The 19941-nt window shown below is 37.9% G+C and overlaps 1 protein-coding gene and 2 long non-coding RNA genes across 3 annotated transcripts in view; 2 read left to right on the forward strand and 1 right to left on the reverse strand.

The window, feature by feature from the left end:
- The window catches only part of LOC136261460 (scavenger receptor cysteine-rich type 1 protein M160-like), a gene marked incomplete at its 5' end in the record, with an annotated part of 163506 nt that overhangs the window by 20515 nt on the left and 123050 nt on the right, over positions 1-19941 (reverse strand). The window contains 2 exon segments of the mRNA XM_066055468.1: positions 3161-3484; positions 4664-4984. Coding sequence (XP_065911540.1) covers positions 3161-3484; positions 4664-4984 — 645 coding nt within the window.
- Positions 9870-10535, forward strand: LOC136261477 (uncharacterized). Its single transcript, XR_010703916.1, has 3 exons — positions 9870-10193; positions 10254-10329; positions 10385-10535. It is a non-coding gene; the product is annotated as an uncharacterized lncRNA (long non-coding RNA).
- On the forward strand, positions 10562-11009 carry LOC136261478 (uncharacterized). The gene is made up of 2 exons (XR_010703917.1): positions 10562-10681; positions 10737-11009. It is a non-coding gene; the product is annotated as an uncharacterized lncRNA (long non-coding RNA).

The raw sequence follows: 19941 nt of genomic DNA on the forward strand, positions 1-19941 counted from the left end.
AAATGTTATGGCTGCACAGACTTACTGTTGTAAGAATTAATTCTGCTGCTTTCGCAGTTAGTTAACAGAAAACTCATTGAAATAGAAAATTTTCAATGACTGCAGAGGGTCATTTTAGGACCATGCAAGCTTGGTAATCACCACACTAGTAAATTGTTATACAAGTTGGATTTTTTGTGAGTGCTTTTAGCAGTCATCTTGTGGTCCCTGAACTACCATAGTAAATGATGGCGCTATAAGTTCATCACTATTATATTTGTGATCTACTTGTCAGGATTGTCATTATAATGTAGTCACTCAGTGAGGTTTCACTGCATATGTAACTGAATTTGTAGCTCCATGCTAGCAAAGTAAACATTTTAGTGCATCTTCCTAATGTCTACAGCTATGTTAAATAAATTCTTACCAAGAGTTCATTTGTTTAATAGCTATCACTGTGAGGATGTACAAGTATGGTGTTCAAAATGTCTGCAGTTTTCATGTAGGTAAATATTACACATAGTAGACTTAGAACATAAGTGGTCTACTTATGGTACTAAAATGATGTATAAAGGCCAGAAGTCAAATTTGGCTTTGCTCCTCCTCAAATCACTATCAACCTTTTGAAGAAAGAGATAGCAAACTCTTCATATAATAATGTTCCAATAATGCCGTGTTGTTAATAGTGCTAAACATCAAGTTGCGATTAATAAAGGATCTGAGAAAGTTGCTCCAGACTGTGGAATTTCCAGTGCTGCAAAGAAGGATAAGATGAAATTGCTAGCCCATGAGTTAGGGATGCGGTGATTATGTCAGAATAATTTCTGGGTATGTGTGGGAATCTGGAATTTATTTGAGGTGATTATAAAGTCTTAACAGTGGGAAAATCTGTAGATTACACATTTCCATTAAAAAGATCGAGATACTCTAATAGAGCAGTCAGAAATTCTAATAGAACAATCACATAATATATTACACAGCAGTCATACCATGAACCACGGTAGTGGTTCATAATAGCAATTGCCTATGTTTTTCCAAAATCCTGTTAGAACAATCGCCTTAACACCACCTTAGATACCTCTTCTAACCTCAAAAGAAGCCTTAGAAGTTAATATTTTGGGAAAGTTAGGTCTATATAGTACATAGCAAATATGAAGTCAAAAGGACCTGATAAAAGTACTTTTTTAAAGAACTGAAATCTACCAACTTTAGCCATTTGTTCATCATCATCTTTGTTATGATATGGTGCGCATGCGTGAAGGGAGCTGTAATAAGAGTAAACCGCTGAGTTTGGCTACTGTGGATGTTAGTGTGTATCCTTCGTGCCATGCCGAATCCTGTCACGTAACAAATTGGGGGCTTGTCCGGGAGCACCAGAAGACAAGTTGTTTAAAGATTTTGGTCGCGGAGACATTTGTTTTCTACTTTCACTGCTCCCTCGTGTTCACCCTGTCTGATTCTGCACTCCTATTAGGTGTGCAAAGTATCAAGTTAACGAGATATACGCACTGGTGGCAGTGCGTATTTTATAGTTATAACACGCTTACGAGGGATATGACTAAAATATATGCACGATTCACGAGAGCGCGCAGCGCTCGAGTGAGAGTGCGTATATTTAGTCATATCCCGAGTAATCATGTTATAACTGTTATATTCTACACCCCAGTAGATGAAAACGATTATAGATAGTAAGTTATAGTGAAACAGCACCTCCTGGAGATGGAAATCAATAGAAATTCTTGATGGATCAGACGTTTTACACTTTTAATAGTGCCACGCCCACATAGTCGCGATTAGTGAGTTATCCACGAAGGAGACAAGAGTTCATTGAAACTTGTTCCAGTTCCTGAGGTGAATAATTGTTGGTTGATTTAGGCACTTGTTATTAGAGACTTGTTTACCGTTTAGATAAGGAATGTGTGAAGTTACACCATATATGGTAAGCGTAGCCACAAAGCGTGGTATATCAGTTATATACCACAGTTTGCCGTGGTATATTTATAAACCACAGCGTGGCACTTTTGATCTCAACCACAGGTGTGGTATATATCTTGTTAAGGCAGTGTGTAACGAGATATACGCACTGCCTTAACGAGATATACGCACTGGTAGCAGTGCATATATCTCGTTAACATTTTGAGTCAGTGCGATATGTGATATATATGCACTGGCTTTCCTTTGATCTGAGGTGTAAAATTGGTACATATATATATATATCAGAAGCCATACTATTACTGACCACAGCATGTTATACACAACCTATATAGTTGGATATGTACTAGTAATAGCATGGGTAGCAGTGAAATTTGGGATAAATACCACGAGTGTTGTATTGGAAATGGGGATAAATTTCCAATACAACAAGAGTGGTATTTATCCTAAATTTCGCTGCTACCCATGCTATTCCCAGTTAATACCATAATCGCTGCATATATGCATGCTGTGCATTAGTGTTGCTATGTACGCAATTTGTCACTATGTACTAAACATGTGTCAACACTAATTGTTAACATAAATTCTAGCCAATGAAATTGCAATTACAACTTTTTCACTGCTACCAGTGAAATACAGGAAAAATTTCACTGCTACTATTGAGACTTTTGTATGGGCAGTGAAACAGGTATGGTATTAATCAATATACTGTATAGTACAAAGTACATTCAGTAGAAAGCAACACACTGGTGTTTGTTAACTCTGATAATATTACCTGACTACTTGATAGCTGCTGTACTGACTTGATATACATGTTTAGTACTGTGTAATATCAAGCACCACTAGCACCTCTAATTATCATGTTAGCTATCCATAAATGGATTTGTAAACAAACTAGTGTAAAAATAATTTTTAAAATTAAAACATGGGAATACATGTAGTTAATTTCATAATATATTTATAACTGCCTTTTAGAAAGTATATAGCAAGCATTGTTTAATGCTGTGGTGGAGAGTGCAGCAGGAAGTGTGGGATAGTATATACACTGGTGGCTTATGTTGATTCACATGAGTTAGCTTAGTGAAGTAAGATAATAGTACAAATTTAATAACCAGTAGGTGTAAATAGAGGAACTAAACTACATACATAGTTTATACACCAGGTGTCATGTTTAATTCATTAATAGTAAGTTTGCTTTAAAAAACAAAGGTCTATACTGAGAACCATAAATAGTTGCAAAATAGCTAACCTATTAGAGCATTACACCTCACTCCAGCATCCTCCCAGTGATAACAAGATCTTGTGATGCCAACTCCAAGATGACCACAACTGGCCAGTGTTGATTCATTACCAGAACATGTTACACTATCCAATAAGATGGGTCCTGATCCTTGACCAAAACTAGCTGAATACACTGCTGTTCCTGATGATCCAAATCCCAGTTGTCTACACACTACACCAGCATCAGTATCATCCCATCCATCATCACACACTGTACCCCATTCACCATTGTAGTTCACCTCCACTCTACCTTCATTGTATGAGCTGCCTCCTACCAGTCTTATGATGAATTCTGTACAATTTAAAGGCTTGAGATTTGTAAGTGGCAACAATGGATTAATCTAAACCACAGACTTGCATACACATAGCACATGCACATTAAATCATTTAGTCAGTGAGAAGAAGTTCATGGAACAATTGCAAGGGGAGATAATCAATCTAGTGGTTTTCATGATTTTATTTGATTAACTTCTATAAAACATCATACGTGTTAGTGCATGTTGGCAGTTACTGTAATTGTATGCTATCATAGTCTTAATCACAGTCTTAATGTGTGTGCCTTGTAGTACTAATGCTAATACTACAACTACCACTAACAATGTAAGGAAGTTAATTTGCTTATTGCACACACTTTTAATTACAATGATCCTTAATAGCTTATAAAAGTCCTAACTTTTCCAAACGGTTGTTTGTTAACCTTACGCAACATCATTCTTCATTTATGAACTTGAATAACACAGCATCAAGGGAAAAAATGGTGCCAGAATGTAATTGCATGACACAATGTATGTCCCATAAAGTAGTCATTTTCACTTATTTTTTGGATATGTTCTATCTGTTACAAGTCTGACTGTTGGAGGTGTGGTGCAAAACTCCCATTTAATTCATACATGATAGACATACATGAAACTATTTACTTACAAATTGACACCTTTGCTTACAACAAAGGAGGACAAAGTTTCTGTAATGTATTTACTCTGGTATGCCGAAAGACATGTGTTGGGCATGACAGTGCAAAATTTGAGGCCATGGCATTAGCCATTATTGACTTATACTTGTGTGAAGGCATCAATCAGTCAGTTAGTCAGTCAGTAGAAAATTCTGTGTAATAAATGAATGTTAAATTTTGTAGCAACTTATCGGAAGCATTTCAGGTCACATTGAAAACATATTTAAGGTTGATTTTACTGCCAAGGCACTGTGATGGCATTGTGAGGCTGGTTTCTGACTGAGCTTTCTTTCATTAGAAAGCTAAAATTTTAATATGATTCCTATTATACAGCACTATTGGGGGCCTAACAACCCACTTTGATTAGCAACATGCCCGTTATGAGCTACTGAATACCTTGTAATGGCTTGTATGCCTATCTGCGCAATTTTATTGATCAAGTTACACAATGAAATAATTATAAGTATGTTTTATAATGCTGCATGCAACAATATAATTTTTATCCCTACATCAAATACTAACCTTGTCCACCATAGCAATTTACCCCAGCATCTTCCCAATGATTACAAAATCTTGTAACATTAACTCCAAGATGACCACAGCTGGCCAGTGTTGATTCATTACCAGAACATGTCACGCTATCCAATAAAATGGGTCCTGATCCTTGACCAAAGGAAGCTGATCCAATGGCTGTTCCTGATGATCTGAATCCCAGTTGTCTACACACTACACCAGCATCAATATCATCCCATCCATCATCACACACTGTACCCCATTCACCATTGTAGTTCACCTCAACTCTACCTTCATTGTGTGAACTACCTCCTACCAGTCTGATTAAAACTAAACACAACATGTGATAATTAATGATTGAAGTTAAACATAATTAATGCTACACTCAAGCAACTATGCTACTCATGAATATGAATTAAGTGGCCAGCATATTAGTAAGAAGTTTTAAAAGGATAATGCATGCATGACAAAATGCTCAGCCAGATGCCATGTAATATCAAAGCTGACAACTTACAATTCCCTCCCTAATGTTTAATAGGTTACAAAGTTGCTGTAAATCAAGTTGTCACTTATTGTTTCACACTAGTCAACCCTTGAACGCAAAATATCATGGGTTTGAACATGTTACTCTTTCTGACATGCGTCTAGTTATTGCCATAATGCACATATCTGTAGGAACTGTAATCATTCCTACTATTAACCATGTCTGTACATGTATTTTCTCTAGCTCTTCCAATGCAGATGCTGCTAACAGCTCTCAAAGATGACCACTAGCTGTCAAAGATGTATGCACATCTGCTAATTTTCTCCTTGTAGTCTGCCTGCACCTACCTACTCAAATGCTTAAGTGTGGTCTATGAATTTAGAAACCTCAAGGCCCTGAGGAAGTGGTGCCCCAAGCACAGTGAGGGGCGCTGCAGCCTGGGCCTGAGTTGAGGGTTTTTAAATTTCATAGGCCCTTCCAATTTGACGTCAAAGTTATTTAGACTATTCAATTGCAGCAAACTATTACTAATTGGATTGTAATACATGGTTCTAAGCAAGCCCGTATCCCCGTTATATAGATATCCTAACAACGTTGTCAATAACTCACCTTGACAACCATTATTACTTAGTTACTTCAAGCAGTCCATATCTAGGAAGCTCATTACTTAAGTTCTTCAAGTGGTCTGTATCTAGGAAACTTATGGAGCTCAAGAGCATCTCTGAAGTAGACAAAGAAGCACTATACAATTTAATTGGTAATGACCTGCTTCCATTTACTTTGAACAAAGGCATGCTTATATATACTTTGATGGCCCCACCCACTTTACTGAGAAGGAATTAGATGAGTTGAGGTGATCTTTAGCACTTATGAAGAGTTAGAAGGAGTAAGTATTCAACTTAAAGAACCACTAAAAGCTCCAACAAGGTTGCTTCTAATGCCATGGCTGGTAATGTGGTGCGAAATGAGTGAATTACCAAAGCCAAATCGACAAGCAGCAGCTCCAAAGCTACCAAAAAGTTTACTAAACTTCTCACAAAGGAAGACATTGTTACAACCATACAAAGCGCTATTCCAAAGAAAACACAAAGAGATAACAAATATTGCTACACCTTGAGGGTTTTGCACCATGCAATGGCAACAGGTGAGGTAATACCCTTGTTGTGCAATATTACTATTGAAGAACTTCAGCACTGGCTTTGTTCATTTGTGCTTGAAGTGCAGAAAAGAATGGTAGTGTGTTTGTTCTTGACACACTTTATCACATTTGCTGTGGTATAATGACGTACTTAAGAACAAATGGAATGTCATATATAAATATATTTAAAGACCCCGGTATTTCACGCTTTCAATGGTGTTGGATGCAGAAATGAAATGTTTACAATCAGCAGGAATTGGTAACAGTCCACAGAAAAGCAGAGCATATAACCTGTGATGAAGAGGAAATTTTGTGGCAGAAAGGAATTCTTGGTGACCATACAGCAGAGGCTTTGTTAATTGCAATGGTCTACATGAATGGACTATATTTTAAATTGCATGGAGGAATTGAACATCATAAAATCCTCCCAGATACAACTGTGAAAATCCTGGAGAAAATCTTATAATGTTCAAAAGATGCTTCAAAAAAAATCATCCTGGCAGTTTAAAAAGGAGAAACAGTAAACAAAAGATTGTTTGCCATCATGTAAATTATCCAATCCAGATAGGTGCTTTGTAAGATTATACAAGCTATACAACAGTCGCTATCCACTTAATCGTCCTTAAAATGTATTCTATCTAAAAACTATATATATATTTATTTATTTGATACTGGGCAGGCAACACTACTGATGTCCAGGGGAACAGACAATTACAAAGAAAAGTAAGTACAAATTAGTAACAATAATCAATGATGCAAAGAAAGAAGAAGGCATTTGGTATAGCCAATTGGGCATTGCACACTGGATACCATACATGAATGTGCAAGCAAGCTGGAAAACCCATATATCTCCCACATCACTCCCTCAGAGCTACTACTGCTACAAGATTGCATCAATCAGAATGTATTGAAAAGCAAGAAATAATGCAGAATACTGGACATAGAAGTATTGAAGCTGTAATAAGTTACAAGCAACTATCTTACGAACAACTGACTCAAGTATCAGACATTTTATATAACAATAACAAAGCAAAGAAAGTAGGTAACAACAATTTAATGCAGCTCCTTGCTGTTAGGACTATAAGCCGCCAGTCTTAATCCTGTTGTGAGTCGGTTGCCACTGTCAACAGATGGTGGTTGTTTTGGTAAGGTGTGCAGGGTTTCACGGATTCTCCTATAAGCCTTATAATAGGTCCATGTTCAGAACACTTTTTTCAAAACCCTACTTAATACTGCATGTTTTACTAAGATGGCTTGGAGGTAGGAACTCTTGGGGGTTCTAGTATTCTGTGGAAGCCACAAAAATTTCAACAGGCCCTAGGTGAAACATCTGTTAATCTCAGAATGGATATAATGAGGGAAATGGAATTACCTAAGTCTCCCAACTGAGACTTCCTGTGGTGCACTTATTCCCCCACACCCCCAAATCATGGGACAATTCCATATATCAAAACACGGCTACCCCAGTTCGCGATATATGGTAAATGATTTTGTACATGTGCGCGAAACCACAGGTATGACCAGCTGCACTAGAAAAAAATGGCATGCTGAACAGAGCATGTGCTGGAGCGTTTACGAGTGTTCTGCTATGCACAGTAACAAAAGAACGGATTGTATAAAGAAAGATGTGCCATCAAATCGACCGAACAGTGTTTTGTTTTCAGCAAGTTTTACATGAGCAAAGGAACTACTGCACAAAGAAAGAATTGGTTGTAAGTACGCAAGTCATCTACATTACTAGGCCTAGTCCTATGTTTTACACAACACTAGATGATTTACGCGACTCTAGGGAGTCTACTTTATTACATGGTGAGCATTTATTAGATAGTCGTTCTGTCTGATATGTACAGTGAACTAGTATTAACCAGAATTGTTTCCTTCTAGGTGCATCACAACTGTAAAGTATAAGACGTGGCTAATCCAAGAAGAAAAAGATGGAATAAGAAAATGGAGAATTGAAACTACGTCACTAGACCATGATGTACGATGATATTTGTTCTGTCATTGTTCATGCTTATATGGTCTTGTAGATGAGGCATGTTTGTAGTGTGTGAATGTGTTTCCCTACCAGCAATCAGCCTTGAGCGGTCTTGTGTTGCATTTGTATTCATGTATCTGTGTTTCCCAACCAGCGATCAGCCTTGGGCAGTCTTGCTGTGGGTTATGTATTCATGTATCTGTGTTTTCCAACCAGTGATCAGCCTTGAGTGGTCTTGCTGTTGGATGTGTATTCATGTATCTGTGTTTCCCAACCAGCGATCAGCCTTGAGCGGTCTTGCTGGGGGGACATGTATGTAATGTTTGTAGAAATCCTGTATGTAACAATATTATCATTGATATGATTTTTAGGACAACTGTGCAAAACTATCGGTCAAATTGATGACCTATGCAGCAGCAAAGTTTTTCCAGATACGTTCTACAAGATTTACCTCCAAAACTGATTGTCTACCTTTTTGTACCACAAGTGGTTAACAATTTAAATGGATGAAGAATATTGATGAAGTACGTATGGAGAGAGATGGCATGCTACTAGCTATTTTTTTATGTTGCCGTTACGTTGTGGCTAAATTTCAAGAAAGGCGATCACAAGGTACATAGTATTTTTGTGCAGTTAACTCGCATACACAGACTTTATTAATGGGACCACATCTGGAGAAAAATAATGCAGCTTTGATAGTGAGGTGGTCTCAGTAAAGAGGTCATGAAGTACGCCTTATTGACATGGCCACTATAATATTTTTTGTAGTGCAGTAAATTCTGCTTTGTGACATCATTATTTAGCTTGTATAAATTAGATCATCTGTGTGCTTACCTGCAGCTATCAATGTTAATTCCCATCTCACCCAGTAAAGGAAATTTTCAGCATTGTGAAGGGATTTAAATTTATTCTTGAGGATATGGACATTAACTGAAGTCACAGCATATTGTCAAATCCCTATTTGTATCTCCAAAATGTGAACGTATCTGTTTTGTTATCGACTGTAATTCTTTTGTAGAATCATTCCTTCATTGTTTGGAATCACAGAGGATGGGAGCAGTAAACTACAGGCATAGCAACAGTTGTGAAAAAGTGGAATTGTAAGTGTTGCTTAGTCTCGTGTGGCTAGACTGCTACCTCGCCTCCTCTCTTTCTTTGTGGCATCGTTTGTCAGTGAGATAGAGCCTGGTGGAGTATAACGGTGACTTTCAACCAATATCCAGTGAAATTGATTCATTGGCTAGCTGTATGTCAGTATGGTGGACATAAACGCTACAGCAAAACTTCTAACAGGGTTGATACCATTGCTACATAGCATTTTCCCAGCAAGAACAACAAGAAACTGTGGTAACTGTTTGCCTACAAATGTGACCGGATTTGCGGAAAGGTACCTTTTCCACACACAAAATTTGACTCATTTTTTGAACTTTAAAGCTTCATAACTTTTTGATCATGGCATATAATTGTTCGAACTTTTCACCGAATGTAGCTACAGTATCTGGCTACAGTTTGATATTACAAGCAAGCTAATCAGCACAAGTGTTACATCATTTTGTTTGTTGGTATGTCAAATGTGTGGAAAAGGTACCTTTTCACAAATCCGGTCACAAATGCATTTTGTCAATAGTAATTCACCAGACCCTATCTCACCAACCAATGACATCTCAAAGAAGTAAGATGGTGGTCTGGCCATGCGAGAATAAGTGCTGTTATGCTTATCTAACTGTTTGTTATCGACTATAAGTTTGTTTGTTTGGAGTAAATGAGGGTGGGGCAGTGAAATAATGCCAGAATAGAAATAGTTGTTAACAAGTGGAATTGTAAGTGTTTTCGTGCTATCTAACTGTTTTGTAATTGACCATAATTCTGTTGTAGAATATTTGGAGGAACTGAGAACAGAGCAGTGAAAGAGTGAAAACTATGATTACAGTTGTGAAATGTACGCAAGTGGTGGCATGAGTATGTAACCGTGTTGTTATCAACCATAATTCTATTGTAGAATTAGTCCGTCATTGCTTAAGTACAGGAGCAGTGACATATTGAAGCTACAGGCAGAATAGTGAACAAGTGGAAATGTAAGTATTTGGCATGCTTATCTTAACTGTTTTGTAATTGACTAAAATTCTGTAGTCACTGTTGTTTGAAACAAATGAGGCTGGACAGGAGCAGTGAAATGATGACAGAGTAAAAACAGTTGGGATAGTTTTTTTGGAGAAGTAAGCAGTAGAATATTTGGAGAAACTGAGAACAGAGCAGTGAAAGAGTAAAAACTATGATTACAGCTGTGAAATGTACGCAAGTGGTGGCATGATTATGTAACCGTGTTGTTATCAACCATAATTCTGTTGTAGGATTAGTCCGTCATTGCTTAAATACAGGAGCAGTGACATATTGAAGCTACAGGCAGAATAGTGAACAAGTGGAAATGTAAGTATTTGGTATGCTTAACTTAACTGTTTTGTAATCAACTAAAATTCTGTAGTCACTGTTGTTTGAAACAAATGAGGCTGGACAGGAGCAGTGAAATGATGACGGAATAAAAACAGTTGGGATAGTTTTTTGGAGAAGTAAGCAGTGGTGTTTATGAAACTGTTTTGTCATCTGTCATTATACCATTGCAGTATTGATCCCTTTGACCTCCTTGTTGAGTCACTGTGATGGTGGTGGTAGTAAAGAAACCGGAGAACAATTGGTTTTATTAATAAATTTATGCATGTGATCTTATGAATAATACTATGGTGTGCATTTATTCGAATCAATTTTTTAATGCGATGGGAGGCTTGGAAGGCGTATTGGGAACGTTGTACAAGGTTTGTAGAGGGCAGATAACCTTTGTGGCTTGTTGCAGGTGCTGTACTACTGATTGAATTAGATACCAACTGATTTGCTAAGCAGAGCTATGCCAATGGTTAAGTAGTTGGATACGGTTACTGTCTTGGCAGAAGTAGCCACACCAATGCAGCGACTACATGTTATACTGCTAATACTCTTGTGCAGTTTGCATTGAGGGGTGACTCTATTAAGGCTTAAACTGGGTTCCAGTCAGTGTCAGTCAGTCAGTTTTAACTGTCATAAGCCTCCTTGCTTGGCAGTCATTTTTTAAACTCTTGCAGATCTGTAGCAAGGTTTGATCAGACCAACTATCATCTGAAGAGGCAGAAAGCTACCCTGATCTTAATTGGAAATAAAAGCCTTTGGGATTGGGCTCACAAGCAATTTGGATGGATTTTCAATTTGAAGCTAGTTTACCAGTGGCATATCTAGACTTTCCCTATTGGTAGGGCACAGCTAGGGCCTCAGCTAGGACACTGTATATGCTGCTGAAGGCAGGGGCATCCCCCACCCAGAATAATTTTGAATTTCAACACCTGCAAAATGACATCTGAGGCCATTTCAGCTGTAAAAAGTACATTATTTTAGATTTTTATGAAGTAGTTTATTTGTGTATTTAACCTGTTCAAATTATACAGTAACACGAACAACATTAGGAAGGACCCTCATGCAGGCCTAGCCTTTTAGTGCCACCCCTTCCAATTTGGATGAGTTAGATAGCTAGCTAGCTATTTTAGCTGCATAAATAAAAATATTAGAACAAGACAGCACTATACACCTTTAAATACATGATGAAATGCTACAAGAATCTATAGATATGATGATTACAAACTACAAGAACACTAGGAAGACACATCCTTATCAATATCACCAACAACAGGTAATTCAATCACGTGCTCAATTGGTGGGCGTTAATTAGAATCGTAGTAATTATTGACTCCGTGACAGCTCAAGACTAATAATTTGGTGAGCAATTTAGTATAGAATAAGTTTCACTTGTTAGATAATGCAATGATCCATGAAAAGCTGGTGATTGTAGCCTTAGTTTGATAGAGCACTAGCCAAGTTTAGCAGGGTCTAGGCCCTACAAAGCCCTGCTGTAGATACGCCACTGTAGTTTACTGGAACCCTTGAATATTGCAGTGACTGCTCTATTAGAGTATTGTAATGAATGCTTTATTAAAATATTAAAATTTGTAACTGAAACATGGTCAGCCAAAAAACTTTTACCAGCTGGGTCACTTGCTATGGTCCTGCTCTGTGAGAGCTCCAGGTAATGTGGTGCAGCATGACATGATAGTCAGGTCTTTGATGAATTACTTCGATAATATTGAGTTTGTCATAAATAATTCCATAGTGATAGTTGAGTTTGATCGCTTTGCCTTTGTACCCTGAAGGACTTGTACATGGCAGGAATGTAAGGGGCGGGGTCTCTGTGTTGCACTTCATGTTGATTGTACAATGGATGCCAATTATTAAGTACACTTTAATCATTAAGTACGGTAGTACTTAATGGTAGGGATCGTCAAGGTTCACGATTTCCCGCCAAAAAATTACGAACCAAAAGCAGACTTGCAAAACCATCTCGGCGATTCAGCAGTATTGTATTACAAAAGTGAAGCACGATTTCGCCTTCAAAACGACACGAAATGCATCCTATGAGTTTCCACGAATTTAAAAAAAAATTCTATCTGATCGAATTTTCTAGTGACTGACTCCCTAACTGATGCCTTCAGCCAGGCCTAGCGGGAAGATGGCAACAGCTACAGTCCTACTTCTTGCATGAAAACGGCTCACTTTGCCTATAGATTAAACCTTTCCTACACCGATAGAAATACAATCCTTGCGCTAGGGTCTTACCTTTCATCGTTCTTTAATGTCACCATCGTCCTGGATTCACTACAGGTAGTGTTAATAACTCCACAAATGGCTTCAATGTACGGCGCCGTCCGTTTCAATAAGAGTGCTCGCTAAATAGAGTAATCATAATCTTCGTGGTAAAATATTCGAATACACGTGGTTGAAAGTTCGAAGTTGATTTTGAGCAGGAAGAGCGAGCTGTTCACAATCGGGAAGCTTTGTACGTGTAAGTGAATATATTTAGCGACTTATATCTTTTGTTTCTGGCAAAGTTAACCGGCAAAATTAATATTGCTTGCATTTGTAAACGCATTTCTTTGCTGTAAACAACGTATCTACCTCAAGTATTTGAGCGATTTTAGAAATAATTCGTAGCAAAATAGCGTTGGCTAAGGGTATTGTGGTTATTATTGCTTTGTGTGTTTTCTCTGAGGCAATATTGGGTGCGGCAATGCCTTAGAAGGAAGCGGCGCGGAAGAGTAGAAAGAAGGAGAATAACAGGGCGTACTATGAAGCTCATAGAGAGTCTATACTCTCAGAGAGAAAGGACAAGTACAGCAGTGAATGCCGATCACAGCGTCATGCTAATGAGTACTACAAATATGTAACAGCGTCGCGTGAGAAATCAGCTGAAGCCACCAAAACATAATTTAACAAAGATTTGGCAAAGTCTCGCATTGAGTCAGCGGAAAGGCAAAGGGAATACTACCATCAAGACTTGGAAAAGTAACTTTAGTGTCCTGTGTAATAGAAACTGCATGCACATAAAAGATAAGATTCATGCAATGTTTGTAAAAAGTACACAAACAAGTGGAACAAAAAATTAGGAATTTTCAATATGAGTAGGGATCAAAGTAATAAAAAGTACTGAAACAAGAGAGATTATCTACCACCTGAAGTCATGCTAGTACACACGTAATCCCTACTTCAGTGCCATTATATCTTAAATCTTGGCAACTGAAGTAGCGATTACGTGTGTACTAGCATGACTTCAGGTGGTAGATAATCTCTCTTGTTTCAGTACTTTTTATTACTTTGATCCCTACTCATATTGAAAATTCCTAATTTTTTGTTCCACTTGTGGAGGTATACATGAGACTGGATAGAAAAAAAATGAGCAGCCAAACAGCATCAAGGTGTATACAGAGGTGGTGAGTGGAGTTAGATTCACCTGTGGGAAATTTTTTATAATATTATTGTCTGCCCTTGCCACATCCCTGCCTGGAGGAAGTTACACCTTTTGCTAATAGTTGCCAAATAGCTTGCTGAATAAAAAGCTCTCAAGAGAAAGTCATTTGCTTGTATCTGAGTGGTCAGCCCACTGTTAACCTGTGACGCTTTCCTCTGATTTGTACTTGGTAGTGTCTAACAAAAATAAAGAAGGAAGGGGTATGCAATATGCCTTCAACTTTTCCATGGGAAGCTGGAACCTCGGGTGGTTTCAAGGAGTTCTGTTATAGTGTAAATGGTTTGTGAATGGAAGACATGTAATTTAAATGCCTAATAGGCTGATGTACAACTGAGGGATAGCCTGTGGGGAGAATGGACCTACCACATAACCAATAGACACATCAAATTAGAGGTGTTCATTGCTCCCTATTGTTTTTTTTTTTCTTTTGTTTCTTTCTTTTTGACCTCAGCGGTGGTATCGTCCAATGCAGAATTTATGGTAGGGGAGAGTACGTATGAACTGCACATGAGGTGTGTTGAAATGGTCTAGTATGCTATTATGCTATGGGATTGCCTAGATCATGTGTTTGAGCAATGCTCCGCAACTGACCCTACTATGCTCCAATCATGCTCCATTGTGTCCAACATATGATCTAAGGACACTGTATCTGGACTGCTAGCTCTACTAGAGTATTTAGGGAAATACAGGCACTGTATACATATATATTACAACTTTGTATAGCCATGAACAAGCAAGCACAAAATTATATCTAGCCAAGCTTTTAAAAAAGGGTGCAGCCTCCAAAAAAGCCAGGGTGAAAAAATGTGAAATCCAAGGTGGCGGCCAAGAAATGGCTGTGATGGAAGGTTAATGGCAAAAATTTTAATAATGACAATTCATCTGTGTTGCCTCCAAGAAATGGCTGTGATGGTAGGTTAATGGCAAAATTTTTAATAATGACAATTCATCTGTGTTGCCTCCAAGAAATGGCTGTGATGGCAGGTTATGGCAAAAATTTTAATAACGACAATTCAGGCGAATCTGTGTTGCCTCCTCCAAGTTTCACTAGGATTCAGTACCAAATTCATCTGAATTTTCATTATTAAAATTTTTGCCATTAACCTACCATCACAGCCATTTCTTGGCTGCCACCTTGGATTTCACATCTTTGTTCACCCTGGCTTTTTTGGAGGCCGCACCCTTCTTTTACAGCTGGCTGTTTTTGATTAGATATCACTTCTTTTTGTAATTTCACACCTAAAGCCAGCCTATGGCCAGTTTTGGGTATATCTTTTAACTTATCTTTTTCTTTTCTATAGCAATGAGGATTATTTAGGAAAAAACTTTAAATTGTTAAATTGTTTAGCTATAAATGCACATTTAATAATATTATTTTATCTGTATTACAATTGTGTTGATTAATCATTAACTCAATGTAGGATAAATTACTTACAGCAGAATACTCTACAGGAAAATGTGTATGTAGCTGAACCTTCTACAGGGTGACATGTTTCTAGCTGAGGGTGACTTGGTTCTATCTAATCTCTCTACAGGGTGATTTGTTTCTAACGGATCCTTCTACAGGGTGATATGTTTCAAGTTGACCTGGTGATTTGAAATGTAGCTGATTTTTCTACACGGTGACTTGTTTTTTAGCTGATCTCACTACATAGTAACTGTTTCAAGCTGATCTCTCTACAGGGTGATTTGTTTCAAGCTGACCTTTCTACAGAGTGATTTGAAATTTAGCTGATCTCCCTACAGGGTGACATGTTTGAACTCTCTACAGGGTGACTTGGTTCTACCTGACCTCTCTACAAGGCGATTTGTTTCTAACTGATCCGGTGATATGTTTCAAGCTGACCTTTCTACAGGGTGATTTGAAATGTATCTGACTTTTCTACACAGTGACTTGTTTCTAGTACAAGGTAACTGTCTCAAGCTGATCTCTCTACAGGGTGATTTGTTTCTACATGGTGACTTGTTTCTAGCTGAACATTGTACAGGGTGATTTTTCTAGTTGATCTCTCTCTTTACGGTGACTTGCTTATATAGCTGCATGAACTCTCTATACATAGTGACTTGTTTCTAGCTGATCTCTTTACAGGGCGGCTTGTTTCCACTGAACTCTCTATAAGCTGACTTGAAATGCAGCTGAACTCTCTACAGGGTGACTTGTTTCTAGATAATCTCTCTACAGGGTGATTTCCAGCTGATCTCTCTACTGACAGTCTGTGTGATTTGTTTCTACTGAACTCTCTGCAGGGTGACTTGTTTCTGGATTATTTTTCTAAAGGGTGATTTTTTTCTAGCTGATCTTTCCACAAGGTGACTTGTTTCTAGCTCTACAAGGAGATTTGTTTTCAGCTGATCTCTCTACAGGATGATTATGTAGATGATCGTTCTACAGGGTGACTCGTTTCTAGCTGATCTTTCTACAAGGTAACTTGTTTCCAGCTGAACTCTCAACAGGGTAACTTGAAATATAGTTATAGTGATTGGTTTCTAGCTGATCCTTCTACAGGATTACTTGATTTCTGTACAGGGTGACTTGTTTCTAGCTGAATACTCTACAGGGTGATTCGAAATGTGGTTGTACATTTTGCAGGGTGACCTGTTGACTTGTTTCTAGCTGATCTTTCTACAGGGTGACCTTTTTAATAAGCTCCATACAGAGTAGCATAACAGTGTTAAATTCTCTACAAGACATAGATGAATGCTTTAATAGAGTAATTTACTTCTTACAGTTGACTGCTCTATTATAGTATCTCAATCTCGCATTTGTTACACCGAGTTGGATTTTGTGTTAATAACTCTGTATCTTTATGTCTGATTCTTCTACACCATTGAAGAGCCTTTTGAGATGATTACTCCATCTGTACAGCGATTTTCAAAGCATTACTCCAAGCTGTTTTTCTGGTAGGTGTGGCAAGTAATTGTTTTCTTTTTTATTAGCTAATCTCAATGTATTACCTTTCTTCAGAGAAATTGATCATTTTTTTCCTGGTGTATCCAGCACCCCTAGCACTAGATGTTGAAGTGCTAGCCAAAAGAAACACTGAAAATTAATTGGGAAAGGTTCGAATTAAGAGAAAGGTACCCGACCTTCTATCAGAGAAAGGTCAAGAGCCCTATGGCTAGCCAAGCAGCTACTATGGGAGCGTACTCCCCTGAGACAAGCAATCGCTGAACGCAGCAGCGAAAAACTAAGGTGATAGCATAGCCAGGCCGTAACACTACTGCAAGGAACAAGACGTTTGTAAACAACATTAGTACACCCACTCATTCCACCAAATGTGGAAAACACCAATGGTACAAAAGAGCCCATCTCAACTTCTCTGATCCTTTGCTCATACTTTCTGTATTTCTCTTTCTCAAATCACTGATACTACTACTAAGAATGATAAGAAATGAGGTCAAGATTATGCCATAAATCCATCAAGTTACAAACTGATCAGCTCAACATCAATGACTAGCTACATCACTTCCAACTCTACCAATACTAGGTCAGGCTCCAGCAACAAACTCTTGTTACCTCAACATCTCATGACATTCTTACTTTCATCATTTACCATCCCTGTGGAATGCCATGCCAATTCTAGACTTAAACACAGGAAAACCAGTATGACGATATGGAGTGTAATGGAGCCAAACGAATCCTCGGTAATCTTCAAGCTAATGGTCAGTAGCACGGTGATTCAGTGCAATCTGCTCTAGTTTCGCTCCATGTTGCCGAATATTCAGCAGCACAAAGGCCATACATAGTCTGTTGAACTTGTAGTAAGCACGTTTATAATGATAATTAACAACACATTGATACGCCTAACTTGAAATTTAAATACCAGTCATTATACACTTTTCAGAATAGTGAGAGAAAACCATCTTAATGATGTATGAACAGTAATGAATTATATAAATTAAATTTAGTGCGTCCTTGGATTCACACGACCACATATTGATAATTACCAAAGGTGGGCGTGACAAGGAAATCTACTCCAAAACAGCCAAGCTGTAAAAAAAAGGAGTGCGGCCCTTGAAACGGCTATGGTGAAAAAAGATGTGAAATCCAAGGTGGCGGCCAAGAAATGGCTGTGATGGTACGTTAATGGTAAAAATTTTAATAACAACACAATTCAGGTGAATTTTGTGCCAAGACTAAGCGGCACCAAATTCACCTGAATTGTCGTTATTAAAATTTTTACCATTAACCTACCATCACAGCCATTTCTTGGCCGCCACCTTGGATTTCACATCTTTTTTCACCATAGCCTTTCTGAGGACCACACTTATTTTTACAGCTTGGCTGTTTTGGATTAGATTTCACTTCTTTTTGTATTTGTATACCCCAAAGCTGGCCTATGGCTGGCTTTAGGGCTTTTTAACCTATCATTTTTTTCTTTACCACAGGAAGAAGAACAAGATGAAGCAGATTTTAAATACGTTAACTATTTCAGATTTTATCAGTAAATGTACAAATTATATAATACTAGCATTGGTACCTGCCCTACGTGCAGGGATCACTTTATAATAACAACCAAGCATTAAACATCAGTGCCATTCATGCCCTGCAGCATGCATGGTGGTAACATTTTTAATACCAACATCTCGCCAAAATCATGCATGGGAAGCACGCAGGTACCCCTGAACCTGCAGAATTGCAGTAGCTAAACTACTGTAGTAATGTGTATGCTTATAACACATAGGTGTGGACGGTTTGTAGTACCTGTCCTATTATGCAGGCTATAGTTACATGTAGCATCATTTGATAAAAGATTGACCACAAAAGACATTATTTATTGGTACCTACCCTATAATGTAGAAGTTGCCATATTGCGCATTATATTGTGGGAATGCACATCATGTAATGGAAACCATGCATTAAAATTCATGTAACTATGTTGCATGTATAATGAATGTCACTTTTAAAGACCATTAAATACCATTATGCCATCCTGCAAGTACACTGGAATGATGTGAGCATACAGATAATTTTAAACAGGAAAGCTGTGTGTAGTTACATAAGCAAATACATTGTACTACCTGTCCATACCTATAATATTATGTCTACCACACAGGCGCAAACTACATATTATGTGATATTAGTATAGTACCTGTCATGTAGGCCATACACATGACAATTAACTTACTGACAACAAAAAGAAACTACATAATGTAGGGTGCAGGCTGAGCTTTGTATGTTAACAATACTACAACATTCCCTCCTGTTCCCATTACTACACTACAACCTATTGTCATCACCTCTATCCTCCATAATCCCTACATTTACAGTGCTGTATGAGTAAGCTACTACTGACTATTATCACCTATTGTCATCACCTTTGTGCAGTAAAATTAGCTACCACAAACTATTATCAACCAATACAGTGGAACCTGTTAATCAGGACACATGACACCCACATAATCTGGACACTTGGTAATGCTCCTAAAGTATCCCTTAGCATGTAACTGAACTGCAAATTCAGGAAACCTTGATAATCAGGACACTTTTGGTCAGTCCCTAATACACAGCCTTTACTGTAGAATGAGAAAAACCTGTTACCAAAAAGGCTGCCAAAATGAAAAAAAAGGTGTAGCAAAAAAGGTTGTTGAAGAAGAGTTGTAACCAAAAGGTTTGAAAAAGAAAAAAAAAAGTGATAAAACTGGGATTTGAACTCCCATCATATCAGCTTCCAGCCTAACGCTCTACCACTTGGACTAAATGTCACTTATGGTTACAAAGTCTTAAAAGTTGTTTATAAAGGTATGCTTAAGTTGAATAGAATAGGTGTTTACTTGCGGTTTGCATGCGGTTTACAGAAAGAAT

The sequence above is a fragment of the Dysidea avara genome, chromosome 7 (genome assembly GCF_963678975.1).
Source record: "Dysidea avara chromosome 7, odDysAvar1.4, whole genome shotgun sequence".
NCBI classification, from domain to species: Eukaryota; Metazoa; Porifera; class Demospongiae; order Dictyoceratida; family Dysideidae; genus Dysidea; species Dysidea avara.